We start from the raw sequence: 25,576 nt of genomic DNA, 5'->3' as shown, positions 1-25,576 counted from the left end.
GTAAAGTCACGTAGAAGGGAAGTAATAAAACAAAATAAAATAATTCTCACGACGTTTCGGCTACAACGCAAGCAGCCGTCTGCTTGCGTTGTAGCCGAAACGTCGTGAGAATTATTTTATTTTGTTTTATTTTTATTATTTTATTACTTCCCTTCTACGTGACTTTACCGAAAGAACCAAGAAGAAGAAAAAATAAAAATTCTCACGACGTTTCGACTGCAACACAAGCAATCGTCATCTGGTGTGAAATCCACAGCAAGAAAATGTTCTTGCTATTGTTTTATATTTATATTATTTTATTATTTCCCTTCTACGTGACTTTACCAAAAGAACCAAGAATATGAATCCCTACAGTCACGAAAGCTTTAAATCTAAAGACGACGATGTTGATGATGTCTGCCTGGTTAGTAGCCGGCCCCTCCTGGAGCTGAGAGAGACAGATCGACGTTCCGCAGTCTCGGCACAGTCTCACGCGTGTCAATATCGCCAGAGGAGCCCCACTTGCGCGTGACCCTACGCATCTGCTGTTCACTCGATCGAGGCACTGCCAAACTTGATGGGCGTAATGGGCTCGCAGGGCGTGTGGTTGCTCTGATGCGTGCGTGCGCGCGCGTTCACGCCCACGCACGCGCGTACCGAAATGCAGTCTCATTCACACGAGCACGGACACACACGAACGCACAAAAGGCAATTGGATATTCACAAAGATTATTTCTGATTGCTGCGCGGACGATATATTACCATCAGGATTCTGCCTATTCCACCAAAAAGCAAACGTTGGAAAATTTAAATATGCTACGATGCATCTACCACACCAGCTCCTCGCGCGCCGTGCTGGCCTTAATAGGTGCTCGCTAACAGCACTCGCCCCCACAACCTGCTAAAGCCTACGCGTGGCGGGGGTTGTCTTTGTGTTTGTGCAGAGCCGTGCTACCTGCTGGAGAGCGCTCGTCCCGTCGCCTCTCCGCCCTTGTACAAGGCCAACCCGTTCTCAGGTATCCACATGCTAAGATGCAGGGGACGGTGCACCGCTGCGAGCATTTGAATTGCGTTGATCGGAACCCGCTGGCCACACTTTCCCCGTGAACGGCATTGCCCCCGCGCGGGTCTCTCCGCGGGAGGGCCGCCCCGGCGCGGCGATCACCGCGACTTGTTGCGGCGATCGCAAATTCCGCTCCCGCGCGTACACCTGTGGAGGAACGGTTCACGGATTAATGGCGATTCTCCAAGGGAGCGATACGTGCGGTAGATCGCGCGCGTACGAGTTTAAGTACTTGTACTTTCGTAAATGTTGACTATGACTGACTGACCGGTCAGCTGATTGACTGAATGACTAATCGGCCAACTGATCGAATGACTAACTGAATGAAAGACGCAATATTTGATTAATTCCTTGACCTACTAAATCAATGAACCAACGATAAAGCAACTGACAAAATGTTTTACCTTTGAAGCTTTCGTGACTGCAGGAATCCATACTCTTTGGTTATTTCAGTAAAGACACGTAGGTAGAAAATTAAATTAAATAAAACAAATAGTAATATATCACGTCTTTTAGATCGCAACACAAGCGGTCGTCCTCAGGCAGAAAGAATAATCCAGCAGTGGAACTGCTGAACCAGCGAGATGTTGCGATCGAAACGTCGTGATATATTATTTTTTGTTTTATTTAATTTAATTTTCTACCTATGTGACTTTACCGAAAAAACCAAAGAGTACAAAAATGTTTGACCACAAGCGTGTGTGGTTAGTGCAGACTTTAGTGCCTTGTGATGGGTGTCCATTTGGTGTTTGAAAATCTCTTGCCGGAAAGGGTAAAGCCCCTTTCTTTTTCATCGTCTTGATACTGGGGAAAAAAGGGTCCCATAGAGAATAACTCTTTGAAGGCATGCGTGCGTGTGTTTGTGTGAGCACTTTTGTGTATGTGAACACGTGTGTGTGTGTGTGTGTGGAGCAGTGGGGAGTAGCAGTTAACGTGATGAACCTGGCAACCTGGGTTCCATTCCCGCTCACGGTCGACACCAGTGACGATTATCTGAACTGGTCTTGGGCCTCCCCTAGGTCGACTCAGCCACAAATGAGCACCTGGTGCGGTGTGTAAAAAGATCGCCACGTGGGAGACAAAGTTGGTCCGGTGTGGTATTCGCCAACCACCCCCTGGCGTGCTGTGCCGGCCTTCATCAAGCGCTCGCTAACAGCGCTTGCCCCAACAGCCTGCTAAGGCTATACGGCGGGGGGGACCTTTGTCTTTGTGTGTGTCTGCGTGTGCACGTGTGTCCGCCTGCGCCGCACAGACACGCTCTCGGTGGCCTCCTGGAGCCGCCCCGTGTCCCCGTCGTGCTTGTCCACGTCCGGCTCGCTCTTCTCCGACTTCCTGACGGCGCCGCGGACCCCCCCGCCGCCACCGTACACGCCGTGCCGCCCCCTCTCGCCGTCGCCGCTCCGCCCGCGGCGCCCGCTCATCAGCCCCGCTCGCCTCGTCCTGGGCTCCTCGTCATCCTCCGCCGGCGCCGCCACCGGCACCGCCGCCGGCGCCTCCACCGCCTCGTCGTCATCGACGTCGTCGCCGCCGACGCCGCCCGGCTCCGTGGTCGCCCCCGGCGACTGTTGCCAGGACGCGGCCTCCGCCCCCCGCAGCGTCGGCGGCGGGAGGACGGGGCTGCCGAGCCGGGCCTCCATGCCGTGCGGTACGCAGATACACAGACGTAAACGAATGCGGTGCGCTTGAAGTATGAGAGCGGGAGGTGGCAGAAAGGTTTAGGTGGAGGCGCAAGTAAGCTGTACATGATAATTGTTTTTTTACCCTTCTATCTGGCAACAAAACTGACACCTTTTTTTACATGGAGTCATGTTTGCATAGACCACAATACCTGCAGCCATAATGCAAACAAAAAAACATAACTCTGATAATGTATGCACTGTCTTTGAAGTTGATTGGCCCACACCCGAGACAGCTTTCCTTAGAGCCTAGTCTCACATGGTTTGGACCAGATGACGCCAAAAGGCGCACAACTCATATTTTTTACTGGCAAATGAGGTTCCAATGGTGTAAGCTGTACATCTTAACAGTGACGTAAACACACGCAAATCGAAAAGCGCGCTGCGAGTATTCTGGGAGCGAGAGGCGCCAGATAAAAGTTAGATGCACACTAAACTAAACTTTCTCTCATCATCAACTCTCATCGTTGAGCCGGGCTCCATCGCTCATCTAAACTTATAAACTATTTTTTATTTTACCAGGTAAGGCCCACAGAGCTACAGAGCTCTTTTTCAGAAGCGACCTGGCCACAAATGATCGCTCAACGAAGGTGGCTCATCATCACGTGGAAATGTATAGCGGTCAAATATAGGAGCAAGCATGCTCTGTGTTTTGGTTTAACAGGGAATTAACAGAGCTCCCTTCTAATGGACATTTGGCCTACTCTTCCACGCTGACCACATGTATTGAAAGAGTTGGTGGGTATGGGGTGGTGGGTATGGGGGGAGGGGGGAGGTGACCATGCTTCACAATGCTGGTCAGTGCAGGCTGGTGAAGGCAAGGAGCGTAGTGCAGTATAATAACGGATATTTCCTGCACTGCCCTCCGCTGACAATGAGTCCTGGAACGCGATGACAACCCTGTTTGTGCGTGGTGGACGCCGGTCCAAACACCTATCCAGGGTCAAAATCTGCGAAGCGTCCGAGAGATCTGACGAGATGTGGTGCATTCCGAGTGACTTTGGCCATAGCCGAAACATGGGGTAAGAAGTTCGATTTAAAGCTTTCGTGACTGCAGGGATTCATCTTCTTGGTTCTTTCGGTAAAGTCATGTAGAAGGGAAATAATAAAATAATAAAAATAAAACATAATAAAATCATTCTCACGACGTTTCGGCCACAACGCATTGTGGCCGAAACATCGTGAGAATTGTTTTATTTAAATAATAAAAATAAACATAATAAAATAATTCTCACGACGTTTCGGCCACAACGCATTGTGGCCGAAACGTCGTGAGAAATATTTTATTTTATTATGTTTTATTTTTATTATTTTATTATTTCCCTTCTACGTGACTTTACCGAAAGAACCAAGAAGATGGGGTAAGAAGTTCGTTATTTAAAACCAGGTGTGAGCTGGAACATGGACACACACTGGTCACCTACGCGATGCATCTGACGGTGATGATGATGATGATGGTGGTGTGAGTTCGTTGATGCGAAAAAGACTACTCTTCACGAAAGGCCTCGGTCATAAGAAGTGATAACACAGTGCACGTTGAACGTGTGGTCAGACAGTCGACGTGGTTAACGCTTGGAATGCGGTCGAAGAAATTTCAAACGCTCATGACTCATTACACCCTCTCGTGAGTTATCTGACATCACACACTAGCCAACATCACTCCCCAGCACTGTTTTAGACTCCCTCTCTGTCTCTCTCTCTCTCTCTCCCTCTGTGTGTTTGTGCGTCTCTCTCTCTCTCTCTAAGCTTTACTATTGCCTGAAGAAGGCCACTTGGCCGAAACGTCAAAATATCCATCTCCACTTCGTGAGAGTAAAAACAGTTCTCGTGATTTTATGTATGAGTTTGAGAATCAGCAAATAGATATCTTAACTTAAAACTTTCGTGACTGCAGGAATTCATATTCTTTGGGTAAAGCCACGTAGATATAAAATAATTGTAAAAATAAATACAAAAATTATAAAATAAAATACTAAAATAAAATTATTTTATATTTTTTTCTATCTACGTGGCTTCATCGAAAGACCCAAAGAATATAGATATCTTAAATTAAAAAGGACATATTGATTGGAAGCAGCAGTACAGGTTTATCGTGTTAATTTAACAATTCAAGTAAGGCTTGTGCGATTTTGCGCTGTGAATGTGGCGAAACTATTACTGCCCAAAATTCGCTATTTCATGCGGCTTGAAATCACTCGAATACGGATTTGCGGTCGGACGTGGGACAACATTAGCGTGTGGTGGTGTGTTTTGTGTGTGTACTGTGTACGTGTACTGCATGCGTGTACTGCGTGCTTGTACTGCCTGTGTGTCCTGCGTGCGTGTACTGCGTGCGTGTACTGCGTGCGTGTACTGCCTGTGTGTCCTGCGTGCGTGTACTGCGTGTGTGTACTGCGTGTGTGTCCTGCGTGCGTGTACTGCGTGCGTGTACTGCGTGCGTGTACTGCGTGCGTGTACTGCCTGTGTGTCCTGCGTGCGTGTCCTGCGTGCGTGTACTGCGTGCGTGTACTGCGTGCGTGTACTGCGTGCGTGTACTGCGTGCGTGTACTGCCTGTGTGTCCTGCGTGCGTGTACTGCGTGCGTGTACTGCGTGCGTGTACTGCGTGCGTGTACTGCCTGTGTGTCCTGCGTGCGTGTACTGCGTGCGTGTACTGCGTGCGTGTACTGCGTGCGTGTACTGCCTGTGTGTCCTGCGTGCGTGTACTGCGTGCGTGTACTGCGTGCGTGTACTGCGTGCGTGTACTGCCTGTGTGTCCTGCGTGCGTGTACTGCGTGCGTGTACTGCGTGTGTGTACTGCGTGCGTGTACTGTGTGTGTGTACTGCGTGGGTGTACTGCGTGTGTGTACTGTGTGTGTGTACTGCGTGCGTGTACTGCGTGCGTGTACTGCGTGCGTGTACTGCGTGTGTGTACTGCGTGTGTGTACTGCGTGTGTACTGCGTGCGTGTACTGTGTGTGTGTACTGCGTGGGTGTACTGCGTGCGTGTACTGCGTGTGTGTACTGCGTGTGTGTACTGTGTGTGTGTACTGCGTGCGTGTACTGCGTGCGTGTACTGTGTGTGTCCTGCGTGCGCTGCTCGGCAGGCAGCTGTCTCCTCGTGCGGTTTCGCTTTGTGTGCCCCTTTTGTTTGGAACGTATCTACTCCCCCACAGAGCGAGGGAAGCTGTGCTGTGGAGGGGCGAAGTGTGTTCGCTCAGCAGTCACATTCATATCCTGCCAACCGGAACACCCATGCGCAGCACCCTCTTTTAAAGGAACGTCGAAGCTCAGGGAGGCTTTCCTTGACTATTCGATGGCATTGTCATTACGCATTTGATACGGCATCGTAATTCAACAGCATCTTAAGCTCAACCGGTGTTTATTTCGTAGTCGTCCTGGATGTTGTGGCGATTGTGCTATCGGCGTCACGTGATGAGAAGAAGCGCCTGTTCGGATCTCATTACAGGGCAGTGCCACCCTTTATGCTGGAGAATGGCCCGTGCAAGCGGACATCGCAGAACTAGATTTGAAGCTTTCGTGACTGCAAGTATTCATATTGTTAGTTTTTTTCGGTAAAGTCACGTAGGTCAAAAATTTTAATTAATAAAGTAAAAGAAAAATGAAATAAAAATCACGATGTTTCGGAGGCATAAGACGGAAGCTTGTGTTGCCTCCGAAACGTCGTGATTTTATTTTTATTTTACTTTTATTAATTTAAATTTTTTACCTACGTGACTTTACCGAAAAAACCTAAGCAGATCGCAGAACTACTTTCGAGATCCCCCTCGAGCGACCGACCTCCAAGTCAACACTTTCCGTCCGTCGCATGACACTCAAGACTGGAAATTTGAATGCAGAGATCTGCAAATATTTTGCCCAATTGATTGCGAAACCAAAGTTGCTGCGATTGCTGTTCCCTTTGTGTGCAGTCACCGGTGACCGGGCTTGAGAGCATTGCCGACCCACTAAATCGTGATATCGTTAACGGGTGTGGCTAATCTTCTTGGTTCTTTCGGTAAAGTCACGTAGAATGGAAATAATAAAATAATTTAAAAAAACGTAATAAAATAATTCTCACGACGTTTCGGCCACAACGCAAGCAGCCGTCCTCAGGTGAAGACCAGGTCTGTCAGGGAGACAGCGTCTGAATGGTGTGGCTGAGCTGCTGGCTTTTAACCTCCGTCTTTGCAGTCTGCAGTCACATCGCAAAGGGCACCGATTCTCCTCGTCCCCCTCCCCCCAACGCCCCCCCCCCGCCCCCCCCCCATTTAATGCGCTGTTATAGTTATTACAAGCGGGGAAAGGCCTGCGGTTAGTCATGACTCTGAACGAGAGCCGTATTTGTAAACACGGGGATAATATTACGCGGGAGGAATGGCAGAAGGATTTAAAGTGGGCGCTGTACGCGTATTAACCGAGCAGGCAATTAACGAAACCCCTGAGGAAGGGGGTGGGGGGGGGGGTCGTCGGGTTGTCACGTGCGAGGGCGGGGGGGGGGCTTTGAGGGGGGGGGGGGTAGGCATTTTCGCACCATTAATCATCATTAGTAGAAGCAGCGGCAACGTTGCACATTCAAATCCGCCGGTCGAAGGGCCGCCCGCTGCTGCCTCTGTAGAGATGGTGCCGCGGTTGGCGAGATGTTGACTACCTCGCCTGGTATGCAGGTGGTCGTGGGTTCGATCCCGACCCTGACGCCTGCTGGACATTTGGAGTTTGCGTGTCTCTCTCCTCGCGGTCGCGTGGAGTTTTCTCCGGCTCCTCCAGTTTTTCCCTCCATATTTCGAATGGTTTCCCCGCGACGATAAGCCGCTTCGTAGAGCAGGTCGCTTCTAAGATAAAGAGCTATATAGCTCAGTGGGCCTTATATAGTCAAATAGAAAATAGTTCAAAGTTTCGTTTTAGATGAGCAATGGAGCTCGGCTCAACAGTGAAAGTCGAAGTGAGGCGACATTTGCGAGGCGCACGCGAGAGGGAACAACGAGTTGTGTCCTGAGCAGAGCTATGCGTGCATCTGAACTGCGGTGCATCCATACGCGACTCGGCCCATCATCCTTCTGGGGAGCGTAAAACGAGTATCGCTTTGTGGGTCGGTCAACATCGGTTGTCCTATGGATACACTCACCCCCACCATATTAATGTGGAATTTCCACCACTAGCCTGGGGATGTAAACAGGGGATGATGATTACTTTAATGCTCATATTACCGTGAAATGTCTTTGGTCATGTGACAGGTAGGGAGAGGGGTTAGTCGCACGAGGGTCAACGTGGGAAGAATGGCCAAGCATTGGTTGAATCCTCACAATTCATCGCCTTTCGATTCGAGAATGGATTCTGTTGTAACATTGTGGCAAATGTTTGCGCACTAGTTGCTGCAGGAGTGTTTTGAACCCATGACATAAAACGCACACGAATCAAAGAACCAACGGTTCTTATACATGCGTTGCAATGCGTGGTATTTTGAGCTGAAATAATTCGCATTGATTGTTCTACCCCCCCCCTCCCCCCGTAGACACGCAATCAACATATACCCCGTGATTGACGTCGATTGTTATGCATGTAATTGGACGCGTGTATCGATGAGTTCAAGAATCGATGGATCATCTTTCACTCCAAATAGAAAAGCAAGTGGTGTGAACAAAAAAAAAAATCTAAAAAAAAAACTTGGCCCATTCACTCAAACGAGACCCGCCAATATTATTTTTGCAGATTCCTCAAATCCACGCTTGGCCCCGTGGCTTTCGGTTCGACCCATCGTCTTTTAATAGAGGTTTTTTTGTGTTGGATCGCGTAAATATTTGAATGTGTCGTTATAACCCACCATCACCCGACACAGCACAACCAGTGTGTTGGAGAGCCAAGCCACAACATTTAGTAAAACTTCTGCACAAATCTGGCTGTCGCCTGATGAAGCTAGTTGTAATTACTGGCGAAACGTCGTACTCAGATTGTAAATGTTGTGGCTTGGCTCTCCAACACACTGGTTAGTGCTGTACTAGTGACGAATTGGCCACGTTCTGTTTATGACAACCCTTACTAGTTGGCTGTGTCGGGTGGTGGCGGGTTTAACGACACATTTATATATTTACGCGATCTAACCCAAAAAACCTCTTATGGATGATATTGGTCACGAAAGCCTACGCGTTAACATCAGCTTTTGTTCGCGTGACATCGCATCTAACCTGCGAACGCGCCCTGAGAAAGTGGGTGGGGAAAGAAGGAAAAAGACCCTCAAATTAATAGATCCATTTCCGGCAACGCGATTGTTTTCCGAAAAACATCGCCGACTGCTCTTCGAGAGCCTTTGTCGCGCGAGAGAGACCCCGAAAGTGCCGCCGTTCAATCGTGACGTCCCATTAATTTCGACCGTCATCGCGTTACACCGTCATTACCCGCGATCGCCGTCCGTCGCCGCCCGCCTTCGTCACAGCTGTTGCTGCAGCTGTCCCGCCGATGAGTTTGATAAATGTGTCCCCGGCTCCCAACCCACTGTGGGGAGGGGTGCCTTGTGGTTAATGCGAGCATTTACATAAGAAGTATTTTTTTCTTTGACATTTTTTTCTCTCTTTCCTCTCTCTCTCTCTGTGTAAGCCAAGGCCCCCATTGCCTCCTGCGTTTGGCGGTGGTTGTTTATCAACTTTACGGAAAAACAAAATTCCGACGAGTTCTATAGTGTTGCCGTAACGTTACACAGCCACTCCGCGAACAAAAATAAATAGCCTTGTTAAGAATAGATATTATGTTTCACGTGTCATATAGAATTATCTCTTAGGTAAAATACTTATGGACGTTCAGGGAATTTTTTTGGGGGGGCGGGGGTTTCAGGAAATAACTTTTTACGTGTATGAAATATAATAGTGAAGATCTGGTGAGAACTAACAAGTAAAAAAAAACATGTCAACGTTGCCCCAAAGTTGACGTGTGGTTGAAAACGTATTGCCCAGCCTGAGCGCAACGTTGGGACCCCAACGTTCCATATTTACTGGGAAAGAATTCCCTGTTTCAACTAAATTCAACAAATCTATACATTGTGGTCGTAATCTTCGCTTAAAGCTTTCGTGACTGCAGGAATTAATATTCTTTGGGTAGATCGCTTGAACCTATCTACGTGACAGTTGTGGTCGAATTTACGTGCAAGAATATATATACACACACACACGGGGATAGATTTGTTTTACTCGTGTATCTAAAGGTTACTAAACAAAGGAATGACATAGTTCAAACTGTCTAAATCTTAAGTAAGGATTAGCCCGAGCAAAAAAGTATCATTCTAAGCATTCCCTTCCCTGGCTGCGTTGTGCTCTTTTATATCCCCTGTAACTCTTGCGTGAATAGCCTTACAGTGCTGTGTTACTTATCTTACCAATCACTTTAAGCCTACACATATCCGTGTCACAGTGCGTGTGGGTTGTGCTCACTTCCCGCTCAGGGCCGCCAACACCAGCGACGGTTATCTGAACCAGTCCTGGGCCTCCCCTAGGTCGACTCGGCCACAAACGAGTACCTGGTGCGCCGTGTAAACATCTCTACGTGTCTACTAACACCACTTGCCCCGACAGTCTGTTACAGGCTACACGGGGGATCTTTGCCTTGTCGGTTGTGCAAAGGGGTTAGTGCACTGCGCTACTGTCCCGGCGACCTAAGTTACATCCACAGACTCGGCTAACATGAGTGACGAAAGACATCTGAACCGTTCGTGGGCCTCCCCTAGGTCAGCTCAGCCTCAAATTGCAACCTGCGTAATTTCACCACCGGGGAGGTAATTATAGGCGCTTGCAAACAGCACTTTCCCAACAGTCTGTGAAAGGCTGCACGGAGGCCCTTTGTCGCCGTACGTGTGTCCGCGCGCATGTGACAACGTCGCTTTCGGTGTCAGTTCCAAAGGGCCTTTTGTCCGTTTCGCTCCCCCCACCCCCACCCCCGTGTGACGTTGAAATCGGCAAAACGTTGCCTCGTAGCCGACACCTCGACAAAAGCGCAGCAGAGAGAGAGGTCAGAGAGCGTCACCTCCCACAACGCACCTGTGCTGGCGCAAGCTACGCAAAAACGCCACGGCGAGTTCCTTTCACGTGATCGTTTTGCGCGTGGCTGCGTGGGTGTGTGGGTGTGTGGGTGTGTGTGCGGGTGTGTAGGTTGGTGTGTGGGTGCGTGTGTGTGTGTGTGGGTGTGTGTGTGTGTGTGGCTGTGTGTGTGTGGGTGGGTGTGTGGGTGTGTGGGTGGGTGTGTGTGACCGCCGCTGTTTTATTCGCCCGCGCAGCCGCCTGTCCTCTACGGTCGGCTCCAACCGGTTCACACCCCGACCCAAGCTGTCGGGCACCTTCAAAACAACAACGATGACAACGTTTAGTTCGTTTTGGTATTCGTTGATGTTTACACGCCGGTACCGGGTATTGATTTATAGCCGAGAAGACGTAAGGGAGGCCCGTGACTGGTTCAGATATCACGTGCCGCTGACATCAGCCACTGTACGATTTCTACGTACGATGTATAGGCACTTGTGGATACACGTGCACGCATACAATCATACATACAAACAACCCACCTGCGCACACTGGGACGGTGAAATCCGTCGGCTTCGGATGACTTACAAAATAAGCAAACAATCACACAACTGGAAGACAGTTGTAATGAATTAAAATAATTATTATTGAGCACCGTTTGATGTTCGTGCATATTCCTACAGCGTAAAGGCGCTATCGTCATCGATTGACATTGTCAGAAGGGGGGATGATGTTGCTGTATGGTTTTACCAAATCAGGTAACTGTGATGATGGCTGTGATGATGGTAAAACGATGATGCGTGGTGATCATGCCGATGATAAAGATGAGGATTTGGCATGTACAGGCGGTCCCCGCTCTTCGCAACGTTAAAACGCTTTCTTGGAAACCCCATCGGCGTAAATCTGATGTGTTTTTCCTCGTTATCAGCCATATTTAACAGGGTTTAGCGGGTAAAGGTCCACAACAACAACAACAAAAAACACTTCAGAATAACAAAAGCTCCACGCGTAAGTCACGTCCGAAACCTGACTCTGTTCGAATGCGTTCGAAGTTGTGTCGGAAGATGCGCCGTAAATCAAGTTTCTGTGTCGTAAATCGATGCATGGGGTCATTATATAAAAGTCATAAACCAGAGACCCCCTGCAATAGGGTTCTTGCTTAAATGTCTCGACAACTCAAAGCACCTTGCATCTCACCTCAACCATTCCAATGCCCTTGCTGCATTCTAGCCCTCTAGAGTCTCTCCTCCCCAACACTACGGCCAAAGTGAAAATTGTTTTTTGTCTTTGTTTTTGCTGAATGCTTGAATTGAACTTGAAGTTAAACATTTCTGAAAATTCAATCTTCGTTCGGTCGTAACGCACGCCTCGTTCCTTGTCGTTGCTGCTAGGTGTAATCGTTTAATTTTGCACGTCGCGTGAACACGCGTTAAGCGATGGCTCCGCCGCATGCCGTTCCCGCGCCGGTGTCAACGCGCGTCACGCCGATGGGCGGCGTGACTCTCACCGCAGGTGGCCAGTCCGTCTACGGCAGCAGCGACGTGTGCAGCGACAAGTCGGGCCTCGTGCGGGACAGCTCGAGCGGCTCCTCGCAGTGCCCCGTCGACACCACGACGCACTCGGTGCGGAGGGAGGACGCGTCCTGCCCCTCGCGCGCCCACGGAGGTACCCTGGCCGCCCCCCCTCCCGCAGCCCCCCAGTCCCCCCCCCAACCACTGTGGCAGGCCGCGCGCGTGATACGGCAGCGCCAGATGTGGCCTTCCCAGCTTGTGTTCACGCTTGAGCCCCGCTCATCAGAGGTGCTCAGCTGAGGACGCCCGGAGGGTTTTGCTTATGCAACTGTTTTCTCCTTTATTGAGCCTGCTCACGAAAGCTTCCCTGCTAGGTCACCTGGTGAGATTTGGTCTCTTCTCCATAGTTCAACTTATATATTTTTTTATTTTACCAGGTAAGGCCCACTGAGCTTTATAGCTCTTTTTCAGAAGCGACCTGGCCACGAATGATAGCTCAACGAAGTGGCTTATCACGCGGAAAATTATAACAGCCAAATACTCTAAACGCGTGATGTTGAATCTAAATGTGGAGGGAAAAACCGGAGGACCCGGAGAGAAATCCACACGACCACGGGGAAGAGAGACTCGCATACTCCAAATATACAGGCATCAGGGTCGGGATCGAACCCACGACCTGCATTACCAGTCGAGGGAGATAACATCTCCCCCACCTCTGAACTTGCTCTCACCAAAGCTGCTTCCCTGCTAGGTCACCAGGTGAGATTTGGTCATTGTCATTTCCCCACGGTTGAGATTTCCTGTCGGGTCACCTGGTAGGTCTTTGTCCGGCACTGTTTCCTGCTTTGGTTGATCCTGGCCACCAGGTCCTCTGTGTGTGGTGGGACACCTCCATGGTTGAGCCTGCTACACCGGAGATCATCACTTAGGGCACTTAATAAGATTGGTCACGTGTCTCTTTTGTCTCTGCCCAATTAGGTTCTCTCTGTGGAGGGACACAAATTAGGCCAGATCATTACACGAGCTAACCCAACAAAAATCTATTATGAGTCGTTAAATTTGGCGTAGGGGAAAACAAAAAACTCCGCTTTATTTTTGTACAATATGTACATTTGCAAAAAGAAAATAAAGGGGATATGCAGGTACTGTATGAAATTATGATGGTAATATGTTATGTATTAATGTACAGCTCTAAACATTAACATTTTCATGTTTATTTAATAACAATAGTAATGATAATCTTCACCAAAGTGGTGGGGGTTTTAGTTTTGGTATTTTATTTTATTTTAGTTTCTTCTTGTTTTGATTTGGCATCCAAGCAAAATGTAAATACGGTGGCAGGAATTTCCAGGCTTCCCGCTGGTATTCGTTCCCAAATTACGGCATTTTAAAACGTTCACGTGATCTTCGTCATAATAATAATAAATGCACGGCCCCCTTTTTGTGAAACCCACTGCTGATGAAGGCCTCTCCACACCCTCCGTGTCGGCCATAGGGGTTGTCTGACCGTACTTCACCCTGCTGGTCAAATGCGAGTTGGTGAAAGCGAGAGAGAGGGTCCGGGACCGGTTCAGATCGCTCATCGCCGATGTTAGCCGTGGCCGAGACTTGAACTCGAGCCGCTGGGGTTTCACTAACCGCTACGCCACCCGTGTGACGTTAATGGGTCCGAAATTCCACAACATACTTCTGCTATCGCTGTGGAGCGAACAGCTCATTGTTCGACGTGCACAATGCAATGCACGGCCACTCCTGGCGGAAGCGCCTCCACTAGAGGGAGTTCTGAAGCACCCCCATATACGGTGTTTTGGCCTCATCTTCCAGAAAAAGCTCTAGAGAGCCCCTCTAAAGGATGTATTGGCCTATATGTAGTATGTCTAGCAAAATGGGATTTAGATTTACATTTAGATTTCTTTTCAGGGTTAGACACTCTGGTTCCCGACTCTTGTATACGAGACAAAGAGACATGTCCCGCACACACACAGCGCGTGCTACGTGCACACAAAGGCGCAGGCGGGTATTTGTGAATGAACATGCGGACCACAGTACTGCCGTCATCGTCACAAAGCGCGCCGCAAAAGGGAGAGACGGGCGCACGCACGCAACAAAGTTCGCCGCCGTCTGCCGCCGCGGCGCTCGAGACACACTCACGGGTCAGGGACAGGCACCGGGGCTGGGCGTGCAGGGAAGCAGGGCGACCTTACTGGGCCAGCGGTGTTCGAACAAATGGAATCGCGAGGAAGAAATCCGAAAAAGCCCCGCATCGTGCCGCATTTTGCCCCAGCGGCCGCATCCGGTCGCCTATTTTTTTGTTGTTGTTGTATCACGAGATTTGGGGAGCGGGGAGAGGGTGGTGGAGGGGTGTTGAGAAGGAGAAGGAGGGGGGGGGAAGAAGGGAATGGTGGGGGGTGGGGACTTGGGTTGAAATCCGGGAGTTGGGGTGGTGGGGGGGATGGAGCTCTGATCGGCGGGCCCCCCGTGTCGCCGTCGTTCGCCTTTGGGCCGACGAGACCCCGCAGCGGAGAGACGAGAGGGGCGGAAGTCGATCGGCGGTGACCCCCAGACGCACGTGGTGTCTGCCGTGTCCTGTGTTTGTTGTTTTGTCGATAACGGGCGGGCGGGCGAGCGGGCGAGAGGGGGGGAGGGGGCGAGCGAGCCTGTATCTATTATGGGCCGCCAGGAGCACAGGCTGTGAATAGCACAGGGCCTGGTTTTTGTTTTGGGTTTATGATTGTTATTATTACGAGTTGGCCTTTGTGCCGAGTTGTCACTTTCTGTTTCGCCGCGTGCGGAATCGCACCCCGACGCGGGCGGACGCCCTTCGCTTGTCACTCGTGAGAATCCGAAACTCGGTGAGGTGCGATGCTGTGAGAGGAACGTAAACGTGTTTTGGTTTTAACACGTAGCAGGCTTTCGTGACCAATATTATTCATGATAAAGGTTTTTGGGTTAGATGGCGTTATTTCTAAATGTGTCGCTAACCCTCCACCACCCGACACGGCCAATCAGTACAAAATGTGTCACGTTGACAAAAGACAAATAGTTCGCTGCTTTAGCCCACCGGTGTGTTGAAGAGTGAATCAACATCATTTACAATTTTTGAGTGCGACGTTTCGCTGGTTATTACATCCGGCATCAGCCGGCAATTTGCCAGAATAGTTTTGGTTTTAGCACGGTTGGCCAATAACGCACCTCCAATTAGCACGGTTTAGCTACGTACGGTGCGAAAGAAGTTCAAAATACATACATTATCGTTTTTGGGGATTGTTTACCTAGGAAGGCCTCGCTGAGTCTCAAGACTCTTCTTCAGGAGGCTCTTGCCAAGTTTTTTTTGTAGTACAGGGCGATGTTAAGTTGAATCCCAATTGAGTAATTTAACAGGTCATTTTTTGTCAGCATGTGAAAATTTGCCCAGTGTCAATTGCTCTTGTATGGGTTTTTGTTTAGGGCATCTGTCTGTCTGCGCGCAACTGCAACGCAGACAGACAGGCGCCCTTTAGATCCGAAAGCTATCGCGTTATGTTTGCCCGTTACGATGCAATGTGTCGTGTGCTCATAGACTGTTGTTTAACAATATAGGTCAGCGAGAAGTAGGAGTGATATGACGCGTGCTGTCTGAGTTCAAAATATCCCCACGAGTCGGAAGTAATTCATCGTTTTCCAAAACCGAACTGTTTTCGCTCGTGTGGCCGCAACCGTCACCACGTGCTGTGATGTGCGTGTCGTTTTACAATGTTGTTGTTGATAATAATAATAACAGTCTGTAATTGGATAGACTCCATCGAGTGTAGCGTATTTTGACCCGGTATATCCTAGACGCATTTGTTTTGACAAAATTTTAAGGATGTATATACATTTTTTAAAATCTTAATGTTTGTAGGTCAGATAAGTATCTTGGGGGTTTTTTTTTTTGGAAGAATATAGACATTTGTGCTTGGCCTTACTGATAGGCTTCAATGCCTATGGAATACACTCTACGTGTGCCTAGACTCGAACTCAGGATTTATTTTTCAGCTGGTCAGGCCCCATTGAGCTTAGCAGATCTTTAATGACTTGGACGACTACCGCCCAAGAGCGTTTGCAGTGGCGGCAGTTACAGAGCATCGCAGAGTGAAGGGAATGCGCAAACTGACCAGCGCAAAAACAACAATTATTTGCAGGAAACCCAAGCCGAAATTTGCTGCACACAGCAGGGTAAACGGTAAACAGTGCTTCAACGCTTCGCAGTTTTTGAGCAGAACTCCATTCTGTTTCCACATGTAAATTCAAAATATGTTTAGCCCGTCAGCCGATTGGCTCTCGAGACCAACATCGTCCAAAAAACCCCAACTCATTCATCATTAATAACACCGTGGCCTTGAAAAGGCGAGGCATGTATGGACACTGGGTGACGTTTCTGCGCGATGGCCCTTCCTCACGGCACGTAGAGAGGCCAGAGAGGTAGAAATAGTTTCAGCAAGTAACCACTTGACTGATTTTGACCTTTTGTTTTTTTACCGGGTAATGCCCACTGAGCTAAATAGACATTTTTCAGAAGCAACCCGGCCACAAATGATAGCTCAACGAAGTGGCTTATCACGCGCAAATGTATAGCAGTCAAATACACTATGCAGCCTTGTTTCTAAATGTGGATGGTAAAACCGGACAACCCGCAGAAAAATCCATGCGACCGCAGAGAGATAGGACGCGCAAACTCTAAATAAACAGCAGGCATCGAGGTCGGGATCGAACCCACGACCTCCTGTATACCAGGCGAGGTAGTTAACATCTCGCCACCGCGGCACAACTGCAGGGTTCCATCAGCCGAAGCCAGCCTTGTGAGGCAAACACTGCTGGGTCGCACGCTTGTGTACGGCCACATCCGCGTGGAGCCAGAGATAAGGAAGTCTGTGCTGTGCTTTTGTGCTCGCCGTTTGATCTTATCTGCCGCCTTTCCACGCATCCTTCAGATGCGTGCCTGCTGCTCGCGTTGTCCTTTAGAATTTTATTTTTTTTCATCGAGCGAGCGCGCACGGACTTCTTTCGAGTTCCATTTAGTCCACTCGCGACGCCGTGGCACGCAAGCACACCCCGGACTCCCGCGACGCACCGACGCGTGATCTCGTCACCTCGCGTGCCCGCCGTGAAGCAATGACCAGTGCGGCGGTGTGATGGTCAACACACAGTGACTGTTCGCTTCCGTCTGCCAGTGCGGCAGTTGAAAGAAACACAAGTCCCGCGAGTTTCCTTAAATACCCACCCACTGCCTCTGTCCTCCGCCCAGCAGCGTGTGTCGGCACACCACTTTGAGTCGATCGGCGGGTCGCGTATGGTGGGGTAAAGTGTGGGTATTCCCACCTCTTCCGAGAAGTCTGGCCGGCGTGAAATAGAAAGCAAAAAATACCCTCTAGAGCGGTTCCCTCTGGAGCTCCCTCCAGTGGAGGCCCTTCCACCTGCATTGGCGTGAACAAGCAATTGCAGGGCTGCACCTTTACCTTTTATGTGCCCATTTGGCAATCCACTGCTGGATGAGGGCCCTTCCCATGCCCGTGCAGGTCGTGGGGGTTATTCGACCGTACTTGGACCATGCTGGTCTGCGTGGGTTGGCGAGAGGGGCGTGCGTGGAGGCGGGAGCGTAGAAGTACAGCGCAGCAGCAACCGATTATTACCACGTCGCTCGCCGTGTAACCTCCGCAGCCTGTTGTGCATGAGTCACCAATTCGAGCGGTCAGCCGTCGCAGGCTCACTTCCCTACTTAGCCCGAGAAAGACCCGACAGGTTCGGGCATATTCCAAGTGAATCCCGAGCGAGGAAGCCGTCATCCAGCGGTGGACTGACGTGTGCACGGTTTGACTTGCACGTGGGCAAAGGGGTCGGCAAACTCCGGGCTCCGGTGCTGCGTGCGGCTCTTTGAGGACCGCTTCGCGACGACGTTTATTTAAGGACCGCCGTCTCGTATTCACCCACCCGTGCGCAATTACGGCTCTCGAAATATTGAGGTTTTTTTTTTACAACCGAATAATAAAAAAAAAGGAAATTTTTTGTTCTTTTCGCCTCCGACCCCTTGCGCGTGGGTAAGCGCGGAACGGACGCACGCGCGTGCCCCCCCCCCTTCGTGGTCCTGCGTGCGTGTGTGAAACTGGTTTCACAAGGCGACGAGGAGCAGGAGTGCCCGGAGCAATTAATCGAATGATTGCAGTGGCCACACCTGACCCCGGCCACATAAGAGAAACCAAATTTATCTGGCCGATGCGTTCACCCAACCTGTTATTACTTGCTTTGGATAATCTTTTGTCTTTTCGCTTTGGTAATATCAAATGTGGTGGAGGGAGGGTCTGGGGGAGTGGGTGGGGGTGACAGGGGGGGTGTTCTTTTTAAAGATGTTGATAACCAGCCAATTGAATGTTAAAAGTCATACATCGTTATAATAATTCCTGCATCTTTTTGGTTCTTTCGGTAAAGTCACGTAGAATGGAAATAATAAAATAATGAAAATAAATAATAAAATAATAAACCTTTCACATAAGACATTTTTAATTGTTTTATTTTTATTATTTTATTATTTCCATTCTACGTGACTTTACCGAAAGAACGAAGAAGATGAATCCCTGCAGTCACGAAAGCTTTAAATCGATAATTCCTGCAGTCACGAAAGCTTCAAATCAAGTTTAATAATAATAATCATGTTAAGTGATACTCTTTCTTGCGTGCGTGTTGGTGACCCGATGATGTTGCTTGTCGTGCGTGCCAGGTTCCCCGTGCGGGGTGCTTCAGAGCGCCCTTCTGGGCCTGAGCCTGCTCATGAACCTGCTCTTCGGGCTGCTCTACCTGCACCACGGCTTGCCCTGGCTTCCCACGGACTCTGCACGTGGCGGTCATGAGTCGACGGGTGCCTGACCACCGCCACCACCGTCACCACCGCGACGACAACAACAACAACAGCGACGACGACAGCTTACGTCCGTAACGCGAGCATCGCGTAGCGAACGTCTCGGAGTGCTGAACCACCACGACCGCCGCTACTGTCACTGCCAACACCACCAAAAACGAAGCTATTTTTTTGGTATTTTTTACCAGGCAAGGCCCACTGAGCTATGTTTAGCTTTTTTTTGGAAGCAACCTGGCCACAAATGATAGCTCAACGCTGAAATGTATAGCAGCCAATTAATCTAACCGCATGTTTCTGAATGTGGACCACGGGGAGAACGTGCACACTCCAAGTATACAGGCATCGTTAGGCTCAGGATTGAACCCACGACCTCCTGCATGCCAGGCGAGGTAGTTAACATCTCGCCACCACGGCTCCCCAACCACCACGGCCACCTTACTCCCTCCAGATTAGAAATTAATCTCAATCGCACCGATAGGAATAAAAAACGGCAGTTCCGTATTTTTTTTTACGTGATCAGAGCTGCGATGTGATGTACAAACATTTATATTTGGAGTTGCTAATTTTGGGGACATTACGTCAGCAAATCGGCGTCGTGGGTTTATTGCTGCATGTGACGGGGGTTGTTCTGAAGAACTCAATTGAGTCAACGCAGCGGTTCGCAAGCCTTTACGGCGGATTGAGGGTGGGGGGGGGGGGGAGGTCGGTGGATGGGGGCGCACAGGCTGTGGCATGGATACCGTGCAGGAGAAATGTGGACTGTGCGCGGGGAATGTCGGCGCCACGTTGCGGTGACAAAACGCACGAGCGCACGACGTGAAACAAGTGTGGAGGGGGGAGGGGGAGGTGGATGAGCTCGGGGGGGCACGAAGGACCTGTGGTCTTGATTGGGGGGGCGGAGCACCATACCAAACCGGTAGAGAACCACAGAGTTATCGGTTGTTTAGCTGCCGCCTGCTTCGTGTTATGTGGGCAGTGTCCACTCATCTAGCCCTGTCTTAGGCAGGGTTCTACCTATGACGCGATTCTCTTTATTGTTTTCTTACTGGCCACGTGATAACTCGAGCGAGAGCTGGCTGGCAGGCCACACAGGACATCGTTCTCGAGCCGCGACGATGAGTCGTGGAAGTCGATGAATCGACTCAAAATTTGTAATCGACTTCTTCGATTACGCGGAACCCCTTTAAAAAAAATGGCGGCCTCCCCCCCCCCCCCCGACCTCCTGCCCTCTGAAGGTGGGAAACCCCCTACAAGCCACGCCCGGCGCGACGCGCCTTGACGGTGCCGATTATGTCACCGATGCCCGCCCATTACCTCTTGTCCAGCGGCACTCGTTGGAACAGAGGAGGAGAGACTTTTTATTTCCTCCCCCTCCCCCCCATATTATTTTCGAATTATCCGTTCAGTCGAGTAGTCGAACCGAAAATCGGTAGCTTCATCAATTACTTAAATAATCGGATAACCCAGCGGGGGGGGGGGGGGTACATCAAGTGTCCCACGGCCCTGCTGCGTATCTCTTCGCGTCTCGGCGGGCCGCTTTGAGAGCATTTGTGGGCCCCTTTGAGGGCCTTTGTGGGCCCTGTGTGGCGGATGCTGTCCGCGAGTTTAAGTGTCCGGGCCTATGCTCTGACTTCACAGCTGGGGTGAGTGGCTACACAGCGTTGGGTTTTGCCAACTTGAAGCATCTCGAACAACTGTTAAAGAGTTAATGATGTAGCGCGCACACTTGCCTGTTTTCCCGAACACACTGTAACTTGCTACTTCATTTGATCCTTTTCAAACCTTGAAGTTAGGCAGGCCTCAAGTGGTAAAAATATAATTTTGGTGCTATTTTTCTAGTCTCCAGAGGCTGTTAAATAAAATAAATAGTTGCTTCTGTAATACGAGGGCTGCTCCGAAAGTAATGCCTCCTAGTTTGTTTTCAATTGAACTGATGTAAAATTGTAGATTTTCATTCATGGCAATGTGAAGAAACGTGTGAAAATATGTTTTTCAAAACAGCCTCCCGTTAATTTCCCACGCACTCAGGACAACGGCCGGCATTCCATCGTCACGACTTGTCAGATTTCTCGCAAGTCGGTCCATCCGAACTGTGCATTGGCCTCTGATTTTTCTCAGTGCTCGCGTGTTTCTTGTGTGTGTAGTCTTTGCATCGGCATGTTTGCACGAGGAGGATGAGGCATCTGCCATCTAAATGTTCCGGACGCGTTCACTTAGTGCGGGCTTTAAATTGGGTGTCAGCGCAGTGGTAACACCTGTATCTCGCAGAACGAAGTGCCTGGGTTCGAATCCCAACCCAGTGCGCCTTTCTGTGCGGAGTTTGTTTGTTTCCTCCCTGCTCTGCATGGGTTTCGTCTGGGTTCGCTGATTTCCTCCAATAGTTAATGCTGACAAATGACGTGCAAATGACTCGATTTGTATCACACTCAGCATTAGAAACATCGACCCCCTTTGTGCGAAAACCTGGCAGGACCCTCCTGAAAATGAGTGTTGAGGCTCGGTGAGGCATTCCTGTGTAAACAAGCGTTTTAAAAAAACACAGATTAACGCGGTTGTTTGTAAAACAAAACGTGTGTGGTAAATTATGTCTAGAAATGAACAAACAAAAATTGAAAAAACGTAAGTTATTTTGGAACATCCCTCGTAAATGTCGTAATACTACATCACTCGCTGTATTTTAATGCGTGATCTGTCATCGCATCTCGTATTCAGGTGATCGTTATTTTGACACTAACAGCCCAAAGGGGAGGGCATTTGTGTACTGATATAGAGCATGGTATTAATATCGTTATCCGCGTCAAGTACATCTTGCGAACAAATGCTTTTTGCAAATTGTGTATGCTGGAAAGACACAGCATTTTGTCAAGCTTGGTTTTGCGAATCGGCGAAAGTGAAACACTGAAGTAGTTGGTAAGATACGGCACGCGTGGAACGAGTTTGGACCCCTTGTACAGCTACTGTACGCTGATGCCTGCTGAATGCACAGTAAACGTTTAAATCTTGATCGTTTCACTTAAGCAATCGTTAAAAACTATCCTTTTTTTTACATGTCTGTTGCTGTTTGGTTAGTCGGTGAACAGATGGTGCTTTCCCGACGGTGCTTAGTGGACACGGTTTTGCACGTCTGCTGAACGACGATCATTGCCACCACCAACGCAGTGTTGGTGTAGCAGCCTTAAAACAGAAAACGAAAACAGACGAAATAGCCTTTCAATGAGCCCTTGGCCCGAAATTACGTTTCGGTACGGCTCAAGAGTGGCTAATGCAAACAATAATTTTTTAGAAGCAGTTTATCACGAGGTCGCAAATACATACGGTAGCAAGATCATGGAGGTAGCTCTCTTTTTTACGGAAAAAGGTCATTATGAAGTCGGGTTGAGTGGCGTGATTTGAAAGAGAATATAATTTCAGAAGGAAAAAAACAGTCATATGAGACGCAGAAATATCAAGCGTGTCTAGAAAACAGACGACATATCCCGTGCGCCTCCGGTAGTGGTGGACACTGCCGATGCTGGACCCTGCCCATGCAACACACACAAGACAAAGATCCGCATGTAGCCTAAACAGACTTTTGGGGCAAATGCTGTTAGCGAGCACCTATGAAGGCCGGCACAGCGCACTAGGTGGTGGGTGGCCGCCAGCACCAAGCCTGTCTGCCTGTGTCTCCCCAGTGGTGATATTTACACATCACACCAGGTATTCATTTGAGGCTTAGTCGACCTAGGGGAGGCCCATGACCGATTGACATAATTGTGACTGGTGTTGGCCGTGAGTGGGAATCGTAGTCGGGCCACGGGTTCGTAGCGCAAACCCGCTAACCGCCACACTCCCGCTTCCCCTAAGGGCAACACACACGTGCACACACACATGCACGTGCACACACACACCGCCTCTCTAAATAGGTGTCAGTGTCACCACAAAAACAACGCCCTCCTTTGAAGTGAGAAAGAGATAACGGGCCGACTTAAAATCTCATCTGCCAACTGTGACCCCTAGGCCCCGATAGAACATTGAAGCAGTGCTGCTGCTGCTGTTTGCGCTGCTGCTGCTGTTTGCGCTGCAGCGCAGGTCGGCTCCTGTGTTTACAAAATCTGGCCACTGTCTCAACATTCAGGCGATGCGGCGTCGCTTTTATTTCAACGAGTGGAGGCCGTGCGCGGGTGTTTCTCGTGACCAATCGGTGCTCGTTTGCTCAATATCTGCTCTGCGGTTTAGATCAAAAAAATGTCCTTGGTTTGATCGGCGCAAGCACTGGCTTGACCGCTGTGTTGGTGCCCCCGGATGATCCATTTTCGTCCATGGGCCAGAGCAGAAATCGGTACCACCTAAGGTGGCTCAATTGCAGTCGCACCGATTCACTCATTTAACGCGTAATTCGCTGTTATCGGCTACATCCAAAACATTGGAACCAATAAGGCCACGCCACCTCGGGTGCTACTTGACAATTGCAAACTCTTCCGTGGATTCAACGACCCTTTGTGGTGGACATCACAATTTTGTCCCCCGATTCAAAACGGTCTGTTCCTCATGGCCTCGCTGTGAGGGCGGGACTCGTGGTTGAGCGGGTGGGGTTTGTGGTTGAGTTGGCGGTGCTACTTGGTGAGTTGGCGTGGCTGCGTAAACGTGTGTGGGGGGGGGGACGGGGGTGCAGGAGGGAGCGGCTGCAAAAACACTCCAAACACGTGACGTCGAGTCTAAACGTGGAGGTGAAATTAACGGGAAGACCCCGGAGAAAAATCCACGCGACCACGGGGAGAGAGAACGCGCAAACTCCAAACATACGGGCAGGCATCGTCAGGGTCGGGATCGAACCCGCGACCTCCTGTATACCAGGCGAGGTAGTGAACATCTCGTCACCGCAGCGACCTTCTATAGATCCGAGCACGCGCGAGGCTGCGCGTGACGATCGCCGCGATTTGACGAGGGGGCCCATCCCGAGTGGCCGAGTTGGTCTCGCGTGAAGTCTTAACCCGACCGCTCACGACGACTTTATTTAGAGTCAGAATATTTACACTGGAGGAATCCGAGGAGCTATAAAGCTCTTTTTCACAGATGTCCAGTAGGGGCGGGTCAGACCCCCAGCCCCAGCCCCCACCCCCGATCTGATTGACGTTGAGCTCATTGCATCGTTGTTGCTTCGATTTCCGCGTGTGTAGAATCGCGTGGAAATGTTTTTTTCGTGAGGATACTTGTTCATTTGTTTCCGAAGTTTCAAGCGACTATTAAGCTCGAGCGTTTATTGAGCAATTGAGCTGTGCGTGAGTGTGTGGTTGTATTTTGGGTATGTTCATGGAATGTGCAAAAGCTATTGTGATAATACTGTACGTAAGTCACGTCGTTTCGAATGCGAGGTTTGTTGTCGAGGTTGTGCTGTACGTGTTTGCGGTGTGCGCCCAAGTTTGTGATGGTTGACCGGGTGCTGTGGCTGCAACCTGAACACAAACGTGACGACACGTCGCAGGCTCGGACGGCTGAACGAGCACGATTTAAATTGCGGCGACGTAAACTTGAAAAAAATACACGACGCTTCTAAAACCCTCGCCTAGGATCATTTTGGCAGCCGTTTAAAAAAAGTTGAACGAAAGGAAAAATATTAAGAGGTGGCAACGTTCAAGGAACTCCCCGATTGTTTTCAGCCGCCGTGACAGGAGCTCGTATTGAACCGGTGACTTCTGGGGTGGCGTGTCGACAGTGCTGTGACCATTGTATCGCGACAGCAGACCCCCCCCCCCATCTGGCTAATCTTCGCAAAATCAGGCGGTCTCCACTTGTGCGCGCGATTTACTGGGGCCTCCTTTACAAGAGATGAGCGCCTATCGATGCATCGTCATCATCATCGCCCAGCCATAATTTTTCCATTCATCATCATCATTATTATTGGCTGTAATGTAGAGCGGTATAATTGTCACCTGAAATGTTCACCCCTAAATGTGAATCTAATCGTCGCGATTCAGGCTTGCACCCCCTATTCCTCTCAAGCTAACGGGAGCTAACGCAACTTTGCAAACGAACGAGAGAGCAAAAAAAAAAGTGTCAAAACCGAGGCGTGAAATCGAGAGAATGCCTTGAAACCTCAACAGGTTGTGGTAAATTGTTACAGTCCCATCATTGTTGTCATGTGTACGCAAATCCACGTATAAATGTTGATGACCAGTGTGTGTGTGTGCGCGCAAATTGCCAAACTCGTTGGTGCAATTAGCGAAATCGCTCGAGTCCCTTTTTCAGTAAACATTGCGATGTAAAATAGCCGAACATATTCTTGTATATATTTCCGTTGAAGGTGTGGCAGGTTTGTTGTAAAGTGTGTGATTGTGTGGAGCTGTGCGCTCGCTGCGGTGTGTGCAGACATTTCATTTGTGCTGTTATCTTTTTCACTCTTCTTATTCCAGACATCTGTAGTAAAGGTGGTCTCCTGTTCACGGCGGTCCACGATCACGACGTTTGTATAATGTATGGATGCGTTTACGACGCCAGGAGCTTGATTTGCGACGAATCAATAAACG

The 25,576-nt window shown here is 49.6% G+C and overlaps 1 protein-coding gene across 1 annotated transcript in view; it reads left to right on the top strand.

Annotated features, from left to right (window-relative positions):
* The window catches only part of TMEM201 (transmembrane protein 201), a 122,544-nt gene extending 102,778 nt beyond the window's left edge, over positions 1–19,766 (top strand). Inside the window, exons 9-12 of the mRNA XM_078607767.1 lie at positions 924–995; positions 2,295–2,687; positions 12,207–12,359; positions 18,936–19,766. Of these exons, the coding sequence (XP_078463893.1) occupies positions 924–995; positions 2,295–2,687; positions 12,207–12,359; positions 18,936–19,081 (764 nt within the window). The 3' untranslated portion in view covers positions 19,082–19,766. The remainder of the gene's footprint in view (positions 1–923; positions 996–2,294; positions 2,688–12,206; positions 12,360–18,935) is intronic.
* Positions 19,767–25,576: the final 5,810 nt, after the last annotated feature.

Source organism: Lampetra planeri, chromosome 28, assembly GCF_965212315.1.
Source record: "Lampetra planeri chromosome 28, kcLamPlan1.2.h2, whole genome shotgun sequence".
NCBI classification, from domain to species: Eukaryota; Metazoa; Chordata; class Hyperoartia; order Petromyzontiformes; family Petromyzontidae; genus Lampetra; species Lampetra planeri.
Note: the sequence above shows the minus strand (reverse complement) of the source record. Positions and strands in the feature narration are given on the sequence as shown.